We start from the raw sequence: 25,136 nt of genomic DNA, 5'->3' as shown, positions 1-25,136 counted from the left end.
ATTTATTTTGTGTTATCTGTTAGCAAGATGTGTCCTAAAGTATCAGACAAGCCTAAGAGAGGTTATTTTTGGGGTCTGGGAACACTAAACCTTTTTTCCATGTAAATTAATAGTAACCAACTGTTTCTTTGCTTTACACCATTTTGGCTTACACAAGGTTTCCTAGGAACGCTCTACTTTGTGTGGTTTTTAAGATTTTATTCTTATGTAATCCCTTCACCCAATCTGGGGCTCAAACTGACAGCCCTGAGATCAGGAGTCACAGGCTCCACTGACTGACCCAGCCAGGCGCCCCAGAATGCTCTACTTTTGGATAGCAGAGGAAAGCTGAGCTGGGTTCCTGTATGTCTGTTCCTCCACACACACAGCCTCCCCCACTATCAACATCCCTCATACAGTGGCTGTTTGTTACAATCAATGAACCTACACTGACATCTCATTATCACCCACAGTCCAGTTACGTTAGGGTTCACTCTTGGTATTCATTTTATGGTTTTGGTATGGTATCATACATTAGAGTTAGAATCTGACAGTATATATAGCCTTTACAGATGGCTTCTTTCACTTCGTAATATGCATTTAAGGTTCTGCCATGTTTTTTTCATGGCACAATAGCTCATTTCTTCTTAGCACTGAATATTTCATTGTCTGGATTTAGCACCACTTATTTTATCCATTCACCCACTGAAGGACATCTTGGTTGCTTCCAAGTTTGGCAACTATGAATAGAGCTGACTTACACATCTGTGTGCAGGTTTTTGTGTGGATACACCTTCCCAACTCCTCTGGGGAAATACCAAGCAGCAAGATTCCTGGATTGTAGATTAAGAGTATGTTTAGTTGTTTGTTTGTTTGTTTGTTTTTTAAAGACATTTATTTTATTTATTTTTAAAGATTTTATTTATTTAGTTGTCAGAGAGAGAGAGCACAAGCAGGGGAAGCAGCAGAGAGAGACGCAGGCTCCCTGCTCAAGGAGCCCAATGTGGGGTTTGATCCCAGGACCTAGGGGTCATGACCTGAGCCGAAGGCAGAGGCTTAACTGACTGAGCCAACCAGGCCTCCCAAGGGTATGTTTAGTTTTGTTAAAAAAAAAAAAAAAAAAAATCACCAACTGCCTTCCAAAGTGGCTGCACTATTTTACATTTCCACCACCATCGAATGAGAGTTCCTCACCGAGAGACATCCTCCCCAGCATTTGTTGGTATGTTTTATTTTTTTAAAGATTTCATTTATGAGAAAGAGAGAAGGAGAGAAAGAGAGAGAGAGGATGAGCAGGGAAAGGGGCAGAAGGAGAGGCAGAGGGAGAGGGGAAGCAGACTCCCCACTGAGCAGGGAGCCTGACATGGGGCTCATCCCAGGACTCCAGGATCATGACCTGAGCCGAAGGCAGATGGCAGCAGACGCTTAACCGCTTAACCGACTGAGCCACCCAGGAGCCCTAGTGTTAGTGTTTTAGATTGCTGTCATTCTAATAGGTTTGTAGTGGTATCTTGTTATTTTAATTTGCAATTCCCTAATAACAATATGATGTTGACTATTTCATATGTTTATTTGCCATCTATATATTTATCTTCCTTGGTGAGATATCTGTTCAGATTTTTTGCCCATTTTATTAAATTTTTTGAAGATTTTATTTAAGAGAGAGAGAGAGAGAACATGAGCAGGGGAAAGGGCAGAGGGAGAGGTAGACTCCCAACTGAGTAGGGAGCCTGATACGGGACTCGATCCCAGAACCCTGGGATTATGACCTGAGCCGAAGGCAGTCGCACTGACTGGACCACCCAGGCACCCCTTTTTTGCCCATTTTAAAACAGACCCTTGGGGCACCTGGGTGGTTCAGTAGGTTAAGCATCTGCCTTCAGCTCAAGCTATGATCCCAGGGTCCTTGGATGAGTCCCCCATCAGGCTCCCTGCTCAGCGGAGAGTTTGCTCCTCCCTCTCCCCCTGCTTCCTCCTCTCCCTCTGACTCTCCTCCAGCTTGTGCTCTCTCGCTCACTCTCTTAAATAAATAAAATCTTTAAAAATAAAATAAAAATAGGGTGCCTGGGTGGCTCAGTTGGTTAAGCGACTGCCTTCGGCTCAGGTCATGATCCTGGAGTCCCGGGATCGAGTCCCGCATCAGGCTCCCTGCTCAGCAGGGAGTCTGCCTCTCCCTCTGACCTTCTTCCCTCTCATGCTCTCTACCATTCTCTCAATAAATAAATAAAAATCTTTATAAAAAAATAAAATAAAAATATGGGGCACCTTGGGTGTCTCAGTCGTTAAGCGTCTGCCTTCGGCTCAGGTCATGATCCCAGGGTCCTGGGATGGAGCCCTGCATTGGGCTCCCTGGCTCAGCAGGAAGCCTGCTTCTCCCTCTCCCACTCCCCCTGCTTGTGTTCCCTCTCTCGCTGTCTCTCTCTGTCAAATAAATAAGATCTTTAAAAGCAAATAAACAATAAAAAATAAAAGTCAAGTAAGAATTTTTTGTAAATTTTTAGATAACAGCCCTTTATCAGATAGGTCTTTTGCAAATATCTCATCTTTTAAGAGTTGGGGGCGCCTGGGTGGTGCAGCTGTTTAAGCGTCCAACTCTTGGTTTTAGCTCAGGTCATGATCTCAGAATTTTAAGACTGAGTTCCCTGTCAGGCTCCACAATCAGCACAGAGTCTGCTGGAGATTTTCTCTCCCCTCCACATCCCTAAAATAAATGAATAAATCTTAAAAAAATAATAAATGAATCTAAAAAGACTAAAAAAAAAAAAGAAAGAAAGAAAAAGAAAATTCATGAAGAGTCACACCAGGGGTAAATAACAACCCAACCAAGACCACACTGAGTGCTGATAGGCCAAACAGGTGGCCAGGGCTCCAAATTCTGGCTAGCTTGGTCTTCTCATCATCATCCAGCTGGATGGCTAGACTCTGGAGAGCTGAGCTTGCCCCTAGCTGGTAGCCAGTCAGGGCCAGAACCATGTCCCACCTCCTTGTCCCTAGGATGGCTCGAAGATCTAGACCTCAGGGGCTGGATACCCTGATGGGCCCAGGAGCCTCTGAGAGACGATGAGCCCCAGAAAAAGAGCCCCAGCCTCTCCTCACCCTCCGTCTACCTTTGGGAAGTTGAGTAAACCCTAGTACTCTGGCTCTCCTGCCGTATCACACCCAACCCAAAGAAAGCTAAGCTTCTAAGAGTGCCCAGGAATGCTGTTCGCAGCCTCCACAACACAGCCCCTCCTCTTCAAGCCCCAGACCACCTGGGTATCCTCCAGCAAACACAGCTCCTCTGCTGGGAAACAAGGTTGGCATGCAGACATGTCCAAAGAAGGGAGGCATGGTGCAGGGGCTTTGAGGACAGGTAAAATTAGGGAAGGCTGAAGGGTAAGAAAGGTCTTCCAGGCAGAGAAGACTGAAGACTAGGATGGTGGGGCTTGGAAGGGGCAATCTGGGGCAAGACAAGAGGCTGGGAGCAGCCAGTGTGGCTGAGGGGCTATATGGGGACTTCCTAAGGAAAGGCTGGGGCCACGTTTAGGGCTCTGAACTCCCCTCTGAGCAGTGGGATATCCTGTCAGAAGATTAATCTATGGGGAAGCTTGTGAGGAAGCTGGGAGACTCAGGGTCTGGAAGAAGGTGGAGATGTTAGCGAACAGTCCAGGCCAGGTGCCTATGTGGGGAGACAGCCCTGCACACACCTGGGAAAGGTTACGAGGTCATTTTTATCCCAACAAAACCATCCTTAATCCCTTCTTTAGGAACACAGAATTCTCTAAAACACTGTCCAGAAGTTAAAGTGGCAGCAGACCCCTCCCAGGCCTTGTCCTGTATGCCCACCTGGAGTCACTCACTACCAAGGACAGCTCGACTCACTGTTACAAATGTACAAACTTGTACAAATTACAAATGGGGGAACTCAGAGAAGATTGCTTTTGGTTTTGATTTTTGGTTTTTAGGGGTTTTGTTTTTGCTTCTGGTTTTTAAGAGATTTAAATTTTCTAAGTAAAAATCACGTTCACTTATACTTCTTGAGCCATGTAAAAAGAGCTTCCCTGTACTTTTGTTTGGCTGGTCTTATCTGCCAGATTTATTCATTCATTGCCCCAGACTGATCAACCACCCCTGTGCCTTACCTGAGACTGGGCCCTGCGCTAGGAGCTGGGAGACAAGAATGAGCCGGTTCCAGTTAGCAGTGCTAACCTCGGCTCTACCTCCTGCTCACTGGGCAAGCCGGGGACCTTCCCGAACAGCTGTGAAATGGGAGTGTAACTTCAGTCTGCACTGATGAGGAGGTCTGAGCTCAGAGAGTCCAACGTGCTTGGCACCTGGGCAAAAAGCTCAAGAAAAGCAGCTCTGCTGCTACCAGAAGCACGACTAGGCTGAGCCTCTCACCACTACCTAGGTAACATGGCTAAGCTCACCTTAACTTCTCTGGGCCTCTGTCCTTGTCTGGGGGTCTGGGGATGACCAAAGGAGTGGCTCGGGTGTGTGCCAATCACACAGATTGTCCACCTGTCCCAGTGATTTTTGCTGAAGAAGGTGTGCAAAAATTAAAACTCAGGATATACCTTCTTTTTTTAAAGATTTTATTTATTTATTTGAGAGAGAGAGAATGAGAGATAGAGAGCACGAGAGGGAAGAGGGTCAGAGGGAGAAGCAGACTCCCTGCCGAGCAGGGAGCCCGATGTGGGACTCGATCCCGGGACTCCAGGATCATGACCTGAGCCGAAGGCAGTCGCTTAACCAACTGAGCCACCCAGGCGCCCAGAATACACCTTCTTGATAAAGGCCTAAAGCACTTGTGAATTTTTGACATTTCAGAGCTAAACTTACTCTGTGGAAGGTAGCTCAGAAACTCTAAGGGACCTTAATGAGAAAACATGTTTGTGTTGTAGAAAAGTATTATACAACTAACCAGGAATTTGCCTCACACCAAGATCAAGCTGTAACACCATTCCATTATCAAATTAACCAAAGATTCTAGCATTTTTATCTTTACGCATGACCCTGATCAATGTTTTTTCTATTATTCCTGCCTATATGGATGCCTTGCATTCCCTTTAGCTCATATTACTGTGTCAAGGAATGTTTTTATACGTAAAATTAATTTCTTCTGATAATTTTACATGCTCTCAATTAGTGCACAGCCTTGAAATTTTATTTCTCTCTCTCCTGAAGACGCTACAGGTGATTAGCCAAACATGTATCCACTCTCCCTTTATATAACTGACTGGTTTTAAAGTGTTTATTGTTGGGCGCCTGGGTGGCTCAGGTGGTTAAGCGTCTGCCTTCAGCTCAGGTCAGGATCCCAGAGTCCTGGGATCGGGTCCCGCATCGGGCTCCCTGCTCCTTGGGAGCCTGCTTCTCCCTCTGCCTCTCTCTCTCTCTCTCTCTCTCTCTCTCTGTCATGAATAAATAAATTTAAAAAAAAGTGTTTATTGTTTATTTTATAAACAGTACAGTTGAGGAGAAAAGGAAAAAAAAAGTAACTTTTGTGCTAACAATCCACTTTTCTGCATTTGCTTCTAGTCATGATACACATGCATGTAAAGAAGATTCGACCACTCTTTCCCAAGGACTTATTACATGCTAGCTGCTTTTCTGTCTTATCTCCAGTTCACCCCCCGCCCCCGATGGCAACCTCAAGCAGATGCTGTCATCACCCACATCTGGAAACGAGACAAGTGAGATGGAAGTTGAGCAATCAGCCGAAGAACCTAAACTAGTCTTCCTCTCCTGTAACACAGCTCACTGCACATGCAGGAATCCATCTGGGCCCATCCTCGTCACCTCCGTGGGGCCTGCGGGCCAGGGGCACTGACGAGAATGTGCCGTTGCTCACGCGGCTTGCTGTGCCGTGAGTCACTGTCTCTGTCTGTCTCTGTACAAGAAGTCTTGTGTCTCCTGCCGACATCCAGTAAGCTGCGGCAGGCTACCTTGTTAGCTTGCAAGTAGGGTAAAAACTTCAGATCCTTCATAGTTCTTGACCCCAGCTTTGCAAGGCACAAAGCCGTTCTTCAGCAACTAAGACCAAGAGGAAACTCCTCCACACATGGCACCAAACCACCCGGGGCCATTTACCCACGTGTCCTACTCCTAACCCTGTGGCCAAACATAATCTTTCCTTCCCAGGGCAGCCCTTTAAGAATCCCAAAACTCGGGGCGCCTGGGTGGCTCAGTTGGTTAAGCGACTGCCTTCGGCTCAGGTCGTGATCCTGGAGTCCTGGGATCGAGTCCCACATCGGGCTCCCTGCTCGGCGGGGAGTCTGCTTCTCCCTCTGACCCTCCCCCCTCTCATGCTCTCTATCTCATTCTCTCTCTCAAATAAATAAACAAAATCTTTAAAAAAAAAAAAAAAAGGAATCCCAAAACTCCACTGCATTTCATGTCTTCCCTTCCATGAATGAAGACCGACTCCTTCAATTATCCACAGAAGTAACAGTTTGTGTCACCGCTGTGCCTGCTTTCTCTGTGATGCAGTGAGGACACCACACAGCTCTCTGGCAGCGAGAGGAAGTCAGGCCAATCCTCCCACTCCCTGATGTGGACTGCTGCCACATGGCATGTCCCCACAGTGTGTGCACAGCTGTCTGACACCACATGCAGGACTCATGGCAGACTTGTGAACAGGAGGTCCTGGTTTAGATCTAATGAGGACGCTGTCCCTTCTTCAAGTGTCAGACAGACTAAAGGCCCTGGGCATTGCATCCACTTCTGTCCACTTTGGTGACGACCCCTCAGCAGCATCTTTTCCCTATGCTTCACCCAGTTAACAAAGCCTGAGATTCATTACTAGTCTGCCAAGCCCAGACCTGCCCTGCTGGCTGCCTGTGCCCCAGAGTTGAGCTGTTTTGTTAAAGGGGAGCTTTCTATGCTCTCAAGTCTTCGGGTCCACTCTAGAATCTTGTCAAAAGCTGAGACAAGCTCATGGATCTTCTGAACACAGACAATGTCTTCTTACCCTTTGTAAATTGTCAAGTATTTATTCTTTTCTATCTATTCTGAAAATGCTCTTTCTGGTTGCCTGAATCACAAAATCTGCTCAATCAGTGGCTCGTCACTGCAGAAAGCAATGTTGCTTTCTGAAGAGGAGTCATTTGTACTATTTCCAGCAATTTGGTTTATAGGGCTCTTCACAGTATAGGTCTTTGTCAACGAATACCCAATGTTACAGAATTCCATCATATTAAAAGTATTAGTGCGAGTAAGTATTTTTGGAATTGGTTTTCCAGTCTCTCATGACCAAACTACCCTCTGAATTATATCTGAATTTAAAAATCACAATCTTGGGGTGCCTGGGTGGCTCAGTCGTTAAGCATCTGCCTTCAGCTCAGGTCATAATCCCAGGGTCCTGGGATCGAGCCCCACATCAGGCTCCCTGCTCCGCAGGAAGCCTGCTTCTCCCTCTCCCACTCCCCCTGCTTGTGTTCCCTCTCTCACCGTGTCTCTGTCAAATAAATAAATAAAAATCTTTAAAAAAATAAAAATAAAAATCACAATCTCCATGAACTGAATTCAATAAGGAACTTCTTCTCCTCTGAATTCATATGTACCTCTCACAACACAATCCACTTTCCCCCCAAGAATGGAAGGAGCTAACATTTGTACCCAAAAAAGTGTATGAAATATTCCATCCCCCAGGAAAACAGCTGTTAGTCCCCTGCTGCATGGCCCTAGTATGTTCTCTATGCATATATAGTGTAAACAAAGGCATTTTATTCTGGACATCTGTACATATTACTTACAAGTAGTTATAAAACTGGAGTCATACTGTCTATATTTTTTTGTACTTCTGTTCATGTCGCTATACATTGTCTTCCACTCTGCAATCCAGATGTTTCCCACTTGTTAGGCCACAGTACCTTGTGGGTAGAGCCACACTCCATGTTAAAGGAGGACCATGGAGGGCAGTGCCCCTGTGGCTTTTGTCCACAAGCCTGTGCCTGGCTTGGACAGGAGCTCAGCAGTTCCCACCAACATGGAGGGATGCTCTTCCCCCAAAACATCTCCAGTGTAATCTGAGGTTGGCGACAAACTTATGTTTTATGTATGGCTCCCCTCATTTGGCTTCAACCATTACAGCTACAGAAAGGCAGAAGGGAGAAGCTGCAGGAGAATCAGCAGGACTTGGCTCCACCTCCGTCCAGAGAGATGATGCAGAAAGAAGGAACGGGTCTGGCAGGTGAGGATTGCCAGTGAAATGGGCTGTAAGGTGAGTAAGGACCCAGAAACGAAGGTGAGAGACTGGAACTACAAATGTACCAACAAAAAGGTGAAAGAAGGAAACCAAAGCCTCAAATGTGCTGCCGGAGGCCAGGGTGGAGTTGAGAGAAATCTTCCTTCTTCCTTGACAGAAAAAATAACCTAGCACTGAAGGAGCTTTTATGCTGTGCCTGAGACAATGCCAAATGCTTTTAATCAAGAACAGTACACCAATCACCAGAGGGCAACGGAAGAAAAAAGGAAGGAGCGAGGGACTGTATCACAGATATCCAAACATCCTACTAGCTTTGGCAAGTTTTTAGGTTTTGTTCCGGGGGGCGGGGTGTGGAGTTTTTTTTTACATTTATTTATTAATACTTAAAAAATTTTTTTAAAGATTTTATTTATTTGACAGAGAAACACAGCGAGAAAGGGAACACAAGCAGGGGGAGTGGGAGAGGGAGAAGCAGGCTTCCCACTGAGCAGGGAGCCCGATGCGGGGCTCGATCCCAGGACCCTGGGATCATGACCTGAGCTGAAGGCAGACACTTAACGACTGAGCCACCCAGGCACCACCAAAAAAGTTTTTTAATTGAGGCAAAATTCACATAACATACAATTAACTTTTTTGGCACGTATGATTCAGTGGTATTTAGTGAATTCATAATGTTGTACAGCCCCCTCTCTCTAATTTCAAGACTTTCTTTGCCTTCAAACACTCTGTATCCATTCAGTAACAGAATATCGAAGCAATAAAACTTTGTTCAAACAATTATATTTCTGCTTCAGTGAAGGCTGAGGGAGCTTGGCCAGAGGTGGCTAACTTCTCCCAGGAGGGAGAGGAGAGAAGCTCAAGGCTGAAGAGGGTCCCTCAGGTAGAGGGCAAGCAAACCAAGAAGCACACACGTCGCTTTCTATAATCCGGCCTCTAGAGTTGCTAAAATGACATTCGGTGCTATCACAGACAGAAATCTGTGTTTGTTGTAGAAAACGTGGGAAAACATGCTACCCTCATCTCTCCTCCCTGACAGAGAACTGAGGCCAGCACCCTGGCAGATGGCACTCCTGCCCCTTCCCTTCTAGGTGAACACATCAGCGCGCACTCTCTCACACACCGGGGATTTGTGCGCATGGTGCCATAACCACCTTTATTTTTATCACCTTGCGGTTTGCTGCTGACATTACCCTCATCACCCATGCACACTTATGTCCTCAATCTTCATAATGGTCTGGATGTACCATAATTTCTTTACCACCACCCGACTAACTGGGGTTAGGGCTGAACTCCATTTCTTTTCTTTTTTTTTTTTTTTAAGATCCTATTTATTTGGCAGAGAGAGAGAGCGAGAGAGGGAACACAAGCAGGGGGAGTGGGAGAGGGAGATGCGGGGCTCGATCCCAGGACCTGGGATCATGACCTGAGCCGAAGGCAGATGCTTAACGACTGAGCCACCCAGGCGCCCTGAACTCCATTTCATTTGTAAAGATGAAATCAATAGAATCATGAGTGTCCGTGGGAGCGGTAAAGACCCAACATACTTTTTTTTTTTTTAAAGATTTTATTTATTTATTTGACAGAGAGAGACACAGCGAGAGAGGGAACACAAGCGGAGGGAGTGGGAGAGGGAAAAGCAGGTTTCCTGCCAAGCAGGGAGCCCGATGCGGGGCTCGATCCCAGGATCCTGGGATCATGACCTGAGCTGAAGGCAGACACTTAACGACTGAGCCACCTAGGCGCCCCCACCAACATATTTTTTAATAAAAAACAAAGCTACCATGCATTCCTGAGAGCACTGATCAGCTCCTCTGGTTGAAAAGCAGAAAAACAGTGCTGGCAAGGCTGTAGGGAACCATGAGGACATGGTGGCAGCACCCACTCTGGGAAGCCACAAGATCAACAATGATATTTCTTCCTTTTTTTTTTTTTTAATTTACTTATTTATTTTGGAAAGGGAGAGAGAGGGCATGAGTGGGGGAGGGGGCAGAGGGGAGAATCCCCTCTGAGCAGGGAGCCCTTTGTAGGGCTCAATCCCATGACTCTGAGATCATGACCTGAGCAGAAACCAAGAGTCGGACACTTAACCGACTGAGCCACCCCAGGGCCTTGATGATGTTTTCATATAAGGAAGAAGCCTGGTTTCATCTAAGAGAAGGGAAGTGGTGGCAAGGAACCTTGCTATTCTGGTGGGCTCCTTCCGGTGTTCTGATAGTTGCATTTTGATCACCTGTCTTCCCCAATTAGTCCAGGAGATACCTGAGAGCAGGGACCCAAGGCAGCCTCAGAAGTAATCCTCAAATGTTTGCTAACTGAACTGCTAAACCAGCAGATTCTCTTCTTGATTATAAAACCATCAATGCAGGGTTTATGTTATTCTTTCAAATATGGCCAGGAATGTCGGATCTCAGAATAATGGTTTAACATACCTGAAAAACAACAACCCCAGAAGCTTGTACACTGAAAACATTTCCACATCTCTGGATATCCCAGGCACCAGTCACGGCTTAGAGTGGCTAATAAAGTAGGAAGGCTGTGAGGACCTCACAGCCAATCTAGGAGGAGGGAGTCAACTCCAGGTCCTTCACACGGAAATAAAACAAGTTCTTGTTAGGAAGGAAAAACTGAGGGGCGCCTGGGTGGCTCAGCTGGTTAAGCATTTGCCTTTTGGCTCAGGTCATGATCTCTGGTCCTGGGATCAAGCCCCGCGTCAGGCTCCCCGCTCTGTGGGGAGCCTGCTTCTCCCCCCACCTCTGCAGCTCCCCCTGCTTGTGTGCTCTCTCTCTCTCAAATAAAATCTTTAAAAAAAAAAAAAAAGAAAAACTGATATTATTGTTTTAAAAACCAAAGCTAATTACAACTGAATTTTAAAAAAAATAAAAACACACAGGCCCAAATAACCCAATTTTAAAAATGGGCAAGGTAACCTGAACAGACATTTCTCCAAAAAAGGTATATAAATGTCCAACAAGCACAGGAAAATATGTTCCACATTATTAGCCATCAGGGAAATGCAAATCAAAACCACAATGGGATACTACTCTGCACCTACTAGGAAGGCTTGTAATTAAAAGGACAGACAAGTGTTGACAAAGATATAAGGAATTAGAGCCCTTATATTCTGCTGGTAGAAATGTAAGTGGTGCAGCCACTGTGGAAACGGTCTGGTGATTCCTCAAATGGTTACCCCGAAGAAATGAAAACATATGTCCACATAAAAACCTGTATGTGAATGTTCACAGCAGCATTATTTTTAACAGCCAAAAACTGGAAACAATCCAAATATCCATCAACTGATGAATGGATAAGTAAACAGAATATAACCATTATAATGGAACCTTATTTGGTAATAAGAGAAATGAATTACTGACACATGCTACAACATGGATGAACCCTGAAAGTATTATGCTAAGGAAAGAAGCCAGACACAAAAGGTCATATATTGTATGATTCCATTTATATGAAATATGCAAAATAGCTAAATCTAGAGAGACAAAGTAGATTTTTGGTTGCCTAGGGGGATGAGGGTGATAGCTATGGGTGGGGGTGGTTCTTCTGGGAATAAAGAAAAACGTTCTAAAATTGTAGGTATATTAAAGAGGGCACATATTGAATGGAGCACTGGGTGTTACACGCAAACAATGAATCATGGAACATTACAACAAAAACTAACGATGTAATGTATGCTGATTAACATAATAAAATAAAATTATGGCTATAGTTGCACAACTCTGTGCATATACTAAAATCCACTGAATTGTACACTTTTTTTTTTTTAAGATTTTATTTATTTATTTGAGAGAGAAAGCACAAGCAGGGGGAGAGGCAGAGGGAGAAGCAGCCTCCCCACTGAGCAGGGAACCTGATGTGGTGCTCTATCCCAGGATCCTGTCAAAAGCAGGTGTTTAACTGACTGAGCCACCCAGGTGCCCCTGAATTGTACATTTTAAAAGGATGAAATGCATGGTTTGTGAATCTCAATAAAACTTTAAAAAAAATCAGGGCACTTGGGTGGCTCGGTTGAGCATCTGACTCTTGGTTTTGGCTCAGGTCATGATCTCAGGGTCGTGAGATCAAGCCCACATCAGGCTCTGCACTCGGCAGGGAATGTGCTTGGGATTCTCTCTCCCTCTGCCTCTCCCCCCCCCCCCCCCGGCTCATGCAAGTGTGCGCGCTCACTCATGGACTCTTGCTCTCTCTGCTTCAAATTAATTAATTAATTAATTAATTGAAAAAAAATCAAAGCTAACACAGAAATAGTAGTTCTCAGCTAAGGGTAGTGTTGTTCCTCCCCCACTGGTTTAGAAATGCGGGGGGGGGGGGGCGCGCCTGGGAGGCTCAAGTCATAATCTCAGGGTCCTGGGATCGAGCCCCTTGTTGGGCTCCCTGCTCAGTGGGGAGTCTGCTTCTCCCTTTACCTTCCCCAACCTGACCGCTAGTGCTCTCTCCATCTCTCTCAAGTAAATAGAATCTTAAAAAAAAGAAAGAGAGAGTGCTCGCTTCGGCAGCACATATACTAAAAAAAAGAAAGAGAGAGAGGGGCGCCTGGGTGGCTCAGTTGGTTAAGCGGCTGCCTTCGGCTCGGGTCATGATCCCAGGGCCCTGGGATCGAACCCCACATCAGGATCCCTGCTCAGCGGGGAGCCTGCTTCTCCCTCTCCCTCTCCCTTTGTTGCTCCCCCTGCTTGTGCTCTCTCTGTGTCAAATAAAAACTTAAAAAAAAAAGAGAGAGAGAGAGAGAGAAATGCCTGAGGGTGTCCTTACATTGTTCCGATGACAAAGCTGGCTGTTGGCACCTCCTGGACAAGAAACAGGGACAATCTTACACAAATAATCCACAGGCACACACCGAAATGCAGTTTACAACACAATTGCATTGAGAAATACTGCTTTTGCATAACCACAAGTTCAATTTACAAACTGTTTAGGAGGTGCCTACTATGTGTGACACATGGTGCTAGGGACAGGAAGTGGAAGGGAAACTGATACAGGCTTCTACCTGACCCAGAAATTGTTGAGACAGATATCCATACCACAGTAAAGCAAAAGTCACACTGTGAGGAGTGCCCAAATCAACGGAGCAAAGTGATGTGGGCCAGGTCACAGCAGACCCCAACAGGCTGTCAGCCAACAGGCATTCCCCCATTTCTTTGCAGGCAAAACCCCAGTTTTGTATGTGGTCATGCTGCTCCCTCACTGTGATCCTGGGGTAAGTCCTGACTGGCCTAAACCTGCCCAACAAACCAGCCACTAGTTGCTAGTGGCTATTGCACACTTGAAATGTAACTCTTCTGGGGCGCCTGGGTGGCTCAGTTGGTTAACCATCAGACTCTTGATCTCAGCTTAGGTTTGATCTCAAGGTCAGGAGTTCAAGCCCCACAATGGGCTCCATGCCCAGTGTGGAGCCTAAAGAAAGAAATGGACAGCAGCTCTTTCCACCCATGGGTCCTGCCCCTATGGCTTTAATAAAATTACCTTTTTATACGAAAGAAAGAAAAGAAAAGAGAAAGAAACATGTGACTCCTCTGAGTTGAGATGTGCTATGAGTGCAAAATACCACCTGGATTTCAGAGATCTTGTACAAAAAAAGAACTTAAAATATTTCAGTAACAATTATTGGCATTATGTGTTAAGAAATATTTTTAATACAATGCATTATGTAAACTATTTTATCAAAATGAACTCCAAAATGAATTTTTAAATTTTTAATGGGACTACTAGAAAATTTAAAAGTACAGCTGTGACTCACAGGATATCCCTATCGGACAGCACTATCCACTGTGGGACTTTCCTACCTCAGCCAGTGATAGACAGGGGTGGGGTTGGGGCAGGGGTAAGCCATGTGTCCTGGTTCTGGATAATGACATATGGGGGCCTGTGGGCAGCTTCTGGGATGGGATGGGTGTTTTGTTCTTGGTCACACCAAACTACACATATGATAAAACTACATAAACACACACATATTAAAACTGGAGAAATCGAATATGGTCAGCGGACTGTATTGCCATTAAGTTTCTGGTTATGATACTCTGCTATGGCTATGCAACAGGTGAAAGGTACCGCCGATCTCTATTACTATAATTGCATAAGAATCTCTGATTATCTCAAAATAAACCATTCAAAGAAACAGAAGAGAAGGGAAGGGAAGAGAAGGTCGTCTTCCTACCCTGGCCACTGTGGGCCCTGCAGCTGACTCCAGGACTTCAGCAGCTGCGTGATGACTGGGCGAAGGCCAGGCTGAATAGAACCAGGAACAGGAGAAGAGGGACAGGCCGAATTTAGGGCCCTGCTCACATCACTGAGCTGCTGGATTAAGCCCAGAGCATGCACCATAGGACTTTCTGTCAGCAGCAGTAACGTTCCCTTTTCGAAGCAAAGCTAAGTTGGGGGTTTCCTTACTTGCAGTCAAAAGGGACCTCACCAGTATGAATGGTGACTGGAGAGAACACAGAAGAGTGTGATTCACTGAGACCAGAGGATGGGGAGTTTCAGAGAAGACTCAGGAGGAAGAGGATGGGTGCCTTAAGTAGAAGAGGTATGCGCGGCTTCCTGAGCAGGAAGAGGTGTGAGGTTCCTGAGAAAATTGGGATGCCTCTCCTTGAAGGTTAACAGGAATTTAACTCAACAATTAGGGTTTTGAGTACCGTAGCCACAGTCCAACTCAGAGTCATCTGGTGGAGGGTACTGACCTGCAGCCCACAAGACAAGGGAGCAAAGCTGTTCAAAAGAGGCTGGTATCCAGCCCAGGTGGGGGAGATGTGATGATGAGCCAGGGAGGTGCTGCAAAGAACTTCTGAACTGGAAAAGCCTGCACAGAGACAAAAGTATTTCCAGTTTTTGAAAGGGGGCATTATCAGTGCAACTCATGCCCATCCTCAAAATGATTCTGGAGGGGTTCACCAGAACCTGGTGTGTGTGGACATTGAAAGGAGAGCAGTGTGCCCCAGGAGCCAGCGTGAAGGCCGGAGAAACTGCCGGGTTAGAGAGACTACTTCTTCTCCCACCAGCTGGCATGGGAAACAACAAGGAAGTACAAGGCCTCTCTAGAGGGCCTTCATTTCATTTTAAAAACAATTCTTGAGGCAGCCTTTGATATACAAGGCCTCAGGGATACAAAGATGACTCACAAGTCTGTGGTTCTGAAGCCCAAAAGCAAAGACATCCAGGGCAGCTGACTGGAGCATTAACCACAACATTAGCTGACGTAAACACTTGCTCTGCCCCAGGCCCAGGAGCGCGGTCAACTCATTTAGTCCCCTGCCCGCTGTGAGAGGCAGGCACTTACTAGCTCCATTTTACAAATGAGCAACTGAGGCACAGATAGTCTGAAGGAAGACTTGCTGTCACTGTTGGAATGTTTCCATCTGTGCATGTCTTACCTTCTCAATAAAAGGTAAAACTAGTAGCAGCACCATCACAAGTTCAGGGTGACAATGACGGGACAGGAGTAGCCCAGGCAAGAAAGGAAATCAAGATGGAACGAATTCCTGGGGCACCTGAGCGGCTCAGTCGGTTAAGCATCCGACTCATGGTTTCAGCTCAGGTCGTGATCTCCAGGTCATGAGATCAGGCCCCATGTCGGGCACCATGCTCAGCGCAGAGTCTGTTTGTCCCTCTCCCTCTGCTCCTCCCCCCATTCTTTCTCTCTCCCTCTCTCTAATAAAATCTTAGGGAAAAAAAAAAGATTAAATGAACTCCCGCCTTAAAGAACAAAGCACTCAAATCACAAAATTAGAAAAGGACAAAGAGCAAACACCAAGGAAACTAGAAGACATCATAACATAAAAGCAAAAATTACCATAAAAGCAAAAATTAGCTACTCACAACACAGGAAAAGAATGAAATTTCTACTTCATAATACATGAAGCCCGCATGACCCTTTTACCCAAATCCACTAGCACAGAGAAAACACAATCCAATCTCACGTATGAACACAGAGGCAAAAACACTAAAGACCAGTAAACTTAATACAACGGAATATTTTATTTTTTTTACTCTATTTTAATTTTTTTAAAGCATTTTGAAGATCTATTTATTCATTTTAGAGAAACAGTGTGTGTGCCCAAGCAGGGGAGAGGGGCAGAGGGTGTGCCCAAGCAGGGGGAGAGGGGCAGAGCGCGAAGGAGAGAAGCAGACTCCCTGATAAGCAGAGCCCCACACAGGGCTCAATCCCATGGCCCAAGATCACAACCTGAGGCCAAAATCAAGAGCCAACGCTCAAACGACTGAGCCATCCAGGTGCACCTACAATGGAATATTTTAAAAATAGTCCATGATGAAGGAGGGGTTAATCCAGAAAGGGAAGAGAGGTTTAATTAACAGGCCACTTTAACAACCCGTATCATAAAATTTAATTGACAGTAATATGGCCTTTAATGAAATCCACTGATTCCTGTTTTTGTTTTTATTTCCTGATTAAAATTTTAAAATTTAGAGAGCCAACTGGGTGCCTGGGTGGCTCAGTTGGTTAAGCGACTGCCTTCGGCTCAGGTCACGATCCCAGGGTCCTGGGATCAAGTCCCACATCAGGCTCCCAGCTCAGCGGGGAGCCTGCTTCTCCCTCTGACCCTCTCCCCTCTCATGCTGTTTCTCTCTCACTCGCTCTCTAATAAATAAATAAATAAAATCTTTTAAAATAAATAAATAAAATTTAGAGAGCAACATCAGCAAAATGGCAAAGCAAGCAGCTCCAAACTCCCATCCACAGAAACATAAAACAAAACAAAACAAAGAAACAAAAAACCCCCACACACAGAAAACTGTCAGAACCAACTTTGTATGAACTCTGGAAAACAGTCCAAGGTTTACAGCAACCGAATGAATGCAGAATCAAGAAAAGGGCAACTGAAACTGGCGGGAAAACTTTGTGGCAATTTTTCTCGCTCTTACTCCATCCCTCCCTGGCTGGGCAGCAGACAGTCTTACAGATGGCAGCCTCTAGTTCCAGTGGGGGGCCCTGGTCTCTGGTTCCAGAGGGAGCAGAGCAGATCTCACTTGCGAATTACTGCGTCTCTCTGTGCTAACCTGTCTTAGGGCTACCTGAGGGGCTGACACATAAGGTGCCTGTCTTTGTTTTGCCTAACTCAGAATCCACACAAGGGTGGAAAATCGCTGGCACTGCTCAAAAAAACACTGTAAGGCAAAGAAAAGCCCACAGCTACCTGGGGCAAAGATAATGACTGAGACATACAATAGACTTCCTAAAGCAAAAGAGGAAAAGCCAAGGAGAAACCTGGGGAAATTAGGGCATTCAAATGTGCCCAGGCATACTGGGGAATTGAGAAAGCCATGCATATGCCTAGGACAGGCTACATACTCAGCAAAGTCCTGAGAAGATCTGAAACTTTCACCACTGGCTAACTGTAGCCTCAATGCAAGCAACAAGTAAAGGCTTTGGGAGAATTGCAAATGACCTGGCTACGGGTTAAAGTAGTACCCCAGCATGGAGCCAGTCTGCATGGACTGACAGAGACTCTTTAAAAAAAAAATTTTTTTTTTAAAGCTTTTGACATTCAAGGAAATTTCAGCCCAAACATTGGTAGGACACAAGTGAAGCTTTCAACAATCAAGAACAGCGAACCCCAGGGCGCCTGGCTGGGTAAGCAAATAGAAAATGTGACTGCTGATCTTGGGGTTATGAGTTCAAGCCCTACCTTGGCTGTAGAGATAATTTAAAAAACAAAACAAAAAACTCCCAGCAAATCCTGGGCAAAGGGGAGAATCTGATTCCACATTATAATATTCAAATGTCCAATTTTCAACAACAACAACAACAAAAATCACAAAGTATACAAAGAAAAGGAGAGGTGCCTGGCTGGTTAGGTCCATAGAGCATGCGATCCTGGGGTTGAAAATTCAAGCCCCACGTTGGGTTTAGAAATTATGTAAAAAAATAAATAAATAAAATAAAATAAAATCTTTGGCAGGGCGCCTGGGTGGCTCAGTTGGTTAAGCGGCTGCTTTCGGCTCAGGTCATGATCCCAGGGTCCTGGGATCGAGCCCCATCTCGGGCTCCCCACTCAGGGGGAAGCCTGCTTCTCCCACTCCCCCTGCTTGTGTTCCCTCTCTGGCTGTCACTCTGTAAAATAAATAAATAATTTAAAAAAATCTGGGAGAATCATCACTTTTCCTAAAAGAAAGAGAAACGGGAGTCCAACAGGCTAAACGAAAGGACAGTAACTTAAAGCCATATGAAGAAATAAAGAACAATAATAAATTTAACTACACAGAAAAGCATAAAAGCTAGTATTATAGATTAATGTACTTTGGGTTTTTAACTGCTCTTTGTGACAGTAACAATATAAAAGTGGGAGGTAGGGACACCCGGGTGGTTCAGGTCATGATCCCAGGGTGCTGGGATCGAGTCCCACATCGGGCTCCCTGCTCAGTGGAGAGCCTGCTTCTCCCTCTGCCTGCCGCTCCCCCTGCTTGTGCTCTCTCTGACAAATAAAGTAAATAAAATCTTTAAAAAAATAAACAAAAATAAATAAAAATAAATAAAAAATAAACATAAACAAAAAATATATATATGTATAAAGTGGGAGGTAATGGAGATGTATAGGAGTAGAGTGTTTAAATGCTATTGAAATCAAGTTAGTATTATTCAAACCAAGTTGTTGTTTTTTTTTTTAAAGATTTTATTTATTGGAGAGAGAGAGAATGAGAGACAGCACAAGAGGGAAGAGGTTCAGAGGGAGAAGCAGACTCCCCACTGAGCAGGGAGTTCGATGCGGGACTCGATCCTGGGACTCCAGGATCATGACCTGAGCCGAAGGCAGTCGCTTAACCAACTGAGCCACCCAGGCACCCTCAAACCAAGTTGTTAACAGATTAAGATGTTAATTGTAATCCCCAAGGTAGCCTCTAAGAAAATAACTAGTAAGTATACATAAAAGGAAAGAAGGGAATCAAAATGGTATACTACCAAAAAATCAACTATATATATGGCAGTAATGGAGGAATTTAGGAACCAAATGTAAGACATCCAGAAAACAAAGATATAAATAACAGGGCACCTGGGTGGCTCAGTTGGTTAAGCAACTGCCTTCGGCTCAGGTCATGATCCTGGAGTCCCTGGATCGAGTCCCGCATCGGGCTCCCTGCTCAGCAGGGAGTCTGCTTCTCCCTCTGACCCTCCCCCTCTCATGTGCTCTCTCTCTCTCATTCTTTCTTTCTCAAATAAATAAAATCTTTAAAAAAAAAGATATAAATAAGAGAAGCAAATCCTTTCTTATCAGTAATTACTTGAAATATAAATGGATAATCTCTCCACTTAATAAAAGACATAGATGGGACACCTGGCAGTTAAGCAGTGGCTGCCTTCAGCTCAGGTCATGATCCCACATCAGGCTCCTTGCTCAGTGGGGAGCCTGCTTCTCCTTCAGCCTGCCACTCCCCCTGTTTGTGCTCTCTCACGTGCACTCTCTCTCTCTCTCTCTGGCAAATAAATAAAATTAAAAAAAAAAAAGAGAGATCGCCAGAATGGATAAGAAAATGCCATCCATTTATATGATCATTGCAAGAGACTCACTTTACAAAGACATAAAGAAGTTAGAAGTAGGGGCGCCCGGGTGGCTCACTCGTTAAGCATCTGTAGCTCAGATCAATGATCCCAGGGTCCTGGGATTGAGCCCCATATTGGGCTCTCTGCTCAACGGGAAGCCTGCTTCTCCCTCTCCCACTCCCCTGCTTGTGTTCCCTCTCTCTCTGTCTCTGTCAGATAAATAAGTAAAATCTTAGGGAAAAAAAAAAAGAAGAAGTTAGAAGTAAAAGATGGAAAAAGATATTCCGTGCAATTAATAACGAAAAGAGAGCTACGGTGACTATATTATTATCAAACTAGGTAGATTTTAAGTAAAAAAGATTACAACAAAAGACACTATACATTGACAAAGGTTCAATCCATCAAGAAGACACAACAATTATAAACCTATACACAACAAACATATGAACCAAAATACGTGAAGCAAAAATTGACAGAAATGAAGGGAGAAAGGTAAGAAATACAAGTTCTAAAAAAATCTTTGGGGATTTCAATACCCCACTTTCAATACTAGAACAAGATAGAAGATCAACAAGGAAATGGAGTACTTGAACAACCAATCAGACCTAACATATACGGAACACTCCATCGAACAGTAGCAGAACCTTTTCAAGTGCCCATGAAACATTCTCCACAATAAACCACGTTAAGTCACACAAAGTATATTTTTTGGCCAGTGTGGAATGCAACTAGAAGTCAGTAACAAAAGGAAAACTGGAAAACTCACAAATATGTGGAAGTTAAACATATTCTTTTTTCTTTTTAAGGATTTTATTTATTTGACAGAGCGAGAGAGCACAAGCTGGGGGAGCAGTAGGAGAGGGAGCAGCAGGCTCTGTGCCAACCAGGGAGCCTGATATGGAACTCGATCCCAGGACGCTGGGATCATGACCTGAGCCGAAGGCAGGCGCTTAACCATCTGAGCCACCCAGGAGCCCCAAAATTAAACATATTCTTAAAAAATAAAAAACAGGGCGCCTGGGTGGCTCAGATGGTTAAGCGTCTGCCTTCGGCTCAGGTCATGATCCCAAGCGTCCTGGGATCGAGTCCCCCATCGGGCTCCCTGCTCAGTGGGGAGCCTTGTTCTCCCTCTGCTTCTCTCTCTCTCTCTCTGTCTCTCATGAATAAATAAATAAAATCTTAAAAAAAAAATGGGTCAAGGAAAAAAATCACAAGGGAAATTAGAAAATACCTTGAGATGAATGAAAATTAAAGCACAACAGACCAAAACTTAGGAATGCAGTGGAAGTAGTGCTCAGAGGGAAATTTACAGCTGTAAACACCAATAATAATAAAGAAAGATCTAGAATCAAGAACCTAACTGGACACCTTAGGAATGAAGAAAGGAAGAGCAAATGAAACCCAAAGCTAGCAGAAAGTAAATAACAATTACAGAGGAGATAAATGAAACAGAGTGTAGAAAAACAATAGAGATAAATCAATGAAACCAAAAGGTGGTTCTTTGAAAAGATCAACGAAACTGATAAACCTTTGCCTAGGCTGACTAAAGAAAAGAAAGGAGACTCACATTATTCAAATCAGAAATGAAAGTGGAAGCATTACTCCCAATTTTACAGAAATAAACAAGATTGTAAAAGAGTACTAAACAGTTGTGTACACCAACAAATTAGATAACTTAGAGGAGATGGACAAACTCCCAGGAACACTAAATCTACTAAAACTGAATCAAGAAAACAGAAATAAACCTATAATGAGTAAGGAGATTGAACCAGCAATCAAAAACCTCCCAACGCAAGAGTCCTGAATCAGATGGTTTTACTGATGAACTATACCCAATGTTTAAAGAATTAACACTGATCCTTCTAGAACTCTTCTTTTTTTTAAAAGATTTTATTTATTTATTGACAAAGAGAGAGAGAGGGAGGGCACAAGCAGGCAGAGAGGCAAACAGAGGGTGAGGGAGAAGCAGGCTCCCCGCGGAGCAGGGAGCCCCATGCGGGGCTCAATCCCAGGACCCTGGGATCGTGATCCGAGCCGAAGGCAGACGCTTACCGACTGAGCCACCCAGAGGCCCCCTTTTTTTGTTTTTTTAAGATTTTATTTATTTATTTGACAGAGAGAGACACAGCGAGAGAGGGAACACAAACAGGGAGAGAGGGAGAGGGAAAAGCAGGCTTCCCGCCGAGCAGGGAGCCAGATGCGGGGCTCGATCCCAGGACCCTGGGATCATGACCTGAGCCGAAGGCAGACGCTTAATGACTGAGCCACCCAGGCACCCCTAGAACTCTTCCAAAGAGGGAATACTTCGTAACTCATTCTATAAGGGCAGCATCACCCTAATACTGAAGCCAAAGACACTATAAGAAAATTACAAAATCCCTTACGAGTTTTGAAAACACTTGCAAAATGAATTCAGAAGCATATTAAAATGATTATACACTACCACCAAGAGGGATTTATTCCAGGAATGCAAGGATGCCTAAATACACAAAAATCAATCAAGGTAATATACCACATTAATAGAATAAAGGAAAAAAACACAATCATCTCAAGTGATGCAGAAAAAGCACTTGACAAAAACTTAACACACTTTCATGATAAAAACACTTTATAAACTAGGGAGAGACCACCACAAAAGCTATTTATGAAAAAGCTACAGCCAACATCACACTCAATGGTGAAAGTCTGAACATTTTCCCCCTAAAATCAGGAATAAAACACGGATGCTTGTTTTTGCCACTTCTATTCGACAAAGTGTTGCTGCCTCTAGCCAGGACAATTAGGCAAGAAAAAGAAGTAAAAGATATCCAAATTGGAATGGAAGATATAAAACTACCTCTACTCAGAGAGGACCTGATCTCGTATGTAGAAAACCCTAAAGACCACACACACACAGAACTAATAAATGAGTTCAGCAAAACTGCAAGACACAAGAGCAACACAAAAATATCAGTCGCATTTTCGCATTTCTATATACAATGAATAATCCAAAAAGGGAAATTAACAAGTCCATTCAAAATAACATTGAAAAGAATAAAATACCTAGAAACAAATTTAACCAAGGAGGCTATTATAGACTGAAATGTATTTCCTCCAAATTCATATCCTGAAGCCCCAAATCGCAGTGTGACTATATTTGGGGTAAGCAAGTAATTAAGATTAAATGAGGTCATAAGGTGGAGCCCTGACCCAACAGGATTAATGTACAGTTGTCCCCCTTTATCCACACAGTATACTTTCTAAGCCCCACAGTAGGTATCTGAAACCACAGATAGTACCAAACCCTCTATATACTACATTGTTTCCTATGCATACATACCCATGATAAAGTTTAACTTATAAATTAAGCATAGTAAGAGACTGACAAAAAATAGAACGATTATTAACAATATACTGTAATAAAAGTTATGTGAATGTGGTCTCTCAAAATACATTATGGTACTGTACTCACTCTTCTTATTGTGATGATGTGATCAGATGAAGTAAGGTGAATCACGTAGGCATCGTAATGTAGTGTTAGGCTACTATACTCACCTGAAGATATGTCAGAATGAAGGTAATCTGCTTTGGAAGATCATCAGTAGACTATGGGCAACTGAAACCACAGATTAGGGTGGGGAGGACCTACTGCACTTACAAGAAGCACCAAAGAACTCCCTTGCTCTTCCTCTCCATGTGAGCACAAAGTAGGTAGCCATTTGCAAGACAGGAAAAGGTCCTTGCCAGCAAGTGACCTGGCCAGACCCTGATCTAGGATGTCTAGCTTCTAAAAGTGTGAAAAAATTAATTTCTGTCGTTTAAGCCATCCAGTCTTTGGTGTTTTGTTATGACTGTCTGAGCTAATTAATACAGATGCATAAAACTTACACACTGAAAATGACAAAGCACTGCTGAATGAAATTAAAGACCTAAATATATGAAAAGTCATCCTGGGTTCATGGATTGAAAGACTTAATATTCAGACGACAATACGACCCAAAATGATCTCAAGATTCAATTTCTACCAAAATCCCAAGTGTTATCTTTACAAAATAGAAAAACCCATCCTAAAATTCATATGGGATCTCAAGGAACTCTGAACAGGCAAAACGATCTTATAAAAGAAGAGCAAAGAGGCACCTGACTAGCTCAGCTGGTATGCGACTCTTGATCTTGGGGTTGTGACTTCGAGCCCCACATCGGGGGTAGAGTTTACTTTAAAAAAAAAAAAAAAAGGGCGCCTGGGTGGCTCAGTTGGTTAAGCGACTGCCTTCGGCTCAGGTCATGATCCTGGAGTCCCGGGATCAAGTCCCACATTGGGCTCCCTGCTCAGCAGGGAGTCTGCTTCTCCCTCTGACCCTCTTCCCTCTCGTGCTATCTCTCATTCTCTCTCTCTCAAATAAATAAAATCTTAAAAAAAAAAAAAGTATGGTGTGCCTGGGTGGCTCAGTTGTTAAGCGTCTGCCTTTGGTTCAGGTCATGATCCTGCGGTCCTGGGATCGAACCTTGTGTCAGGCTCCGTGCTCAGCCGGGAGCCTGCTTCTCCCTCTGCTGCTCCCCCTGCTTGTGCTCTCTCTCTCTCAAATAAATAAAATCTTTACCCAAAGGAAAAAAAAAGCAGACCAAAGTTGGAGGACTCACACTTCTGACTTCAAAACTTACTACAAAGCTACAGTAACCAAAACAGTGTGGCTGGCAAAAAGACAGACACACGGACCAAAAGAATAGAACTGAGAGTCCAGAAGTAAACCCCCACATATATGCTCAGCTGATTTTTGACAAAGATGCCAAGATCAAGAGCAGTCTCTCTAACAAATGGTACTGGGAAAACTGGATATCCAAGCGCAAAATAAGGAAGGTGGACCTTTACCTTACACCATATATAAAAATTAACTTAAAATGGATCAAAGAAATAAATTTAAGAGCTAAAACTATAAACATTCTTAGAAGAAAACGGGGGAGAGGGGGCCTGGCTGGCTCAGTGGGCAGAGCACAAGGCTCTTGCTCTCAGGGTCGTGAGTCCAAGCCCCACACTGGGTGTGGAGCTTACTTAAAAAAACAAAACAGGGGCACCTGGGTGGCTCAGTCATTAAGCATCTGTGTTCAGCTCAGGTCATGATCCCAGAACCCTGGGATCAAGCCCCGCATCAGGCTCCCTGCTCCAGCGGGGAAGCCTGCTTCTCCCTCTCTCACTCCCCCTGCTTGTCTCTCTCTCTGTCAAATAAGTAAATAAAATAAAAAAAAAAAAAAAAAAAAAGAGGAAGGGGAAGACCTGTATGACTTGGATTTGGCAATGGTTTCTTAAGTATGATACTGAAAGCACGCAACAAAAGAAAAAACAGATAAAATGTACTTCATTAAAATTAAAAACTTTTGTGCATCAAAGAGCACTATCCAACTAATATAACATTGTGTGTCAACTATTCATGAATTAAAAAAAAAAGACACTACCAAAAGTGTGAAAGCCCACAGAATGGGAGAAAATATTTG

At 44.2% G+C, this 25,136-nt stretch overlaps 1 protein-coding gene across 6 annotated transcripts in view; it reads right to left on the bottom strand.

Moving 5' to 3' along the window:
* Window positions 1-25,136, bottom strand: part of UBE2L3 (ubiquitin conjugating enzyme E2 L3) — a 57,634-nt gene that overhangs the window by 7,579 nt on the left and 24,919 nt on the right. For 2 of the 6 annotated variants that reach the window (XM_073889611.1, XM_073889612.1), the window contains exon 3: window positions 741-812. The exons of 3 other annotated variants lie outside the window; for them this stretch is intronic. In XM_073889611.1, the coding sequence (XP_073745712.1) occupies window positions 741-812 (72 nt within the window). Of the gene's footprint in view, window positions 1-740; window positions 813-14,853; window positions 14,973-25,136 lie in introns of all 6 variants that reach the window. One more of the 6 variants, XR_012377135.1, reaches the window with a different exon arrangement.

The sequence above is a fragment of the Callorhinus ursinus genome, unplaced genomic scaffold, assembly GCF_003265705.2.
Source record: "Callorhinus ursinus isolate GAN/ISIS: 27379988/994484 unplaced genomic scaffold, GSC_fseal_2.0 scaffold110, whole genome shotgun sequence".
NCBI classification, from domain to species: Eukaryota; Metazoa; Chordata; class Mammalia; order Carnivora; family Otariidae; genus Callorhinus; species Callorhinus ursinus.
This window is presented reverse-complemented; position numbering and strand designations above follow the sequence as displayed.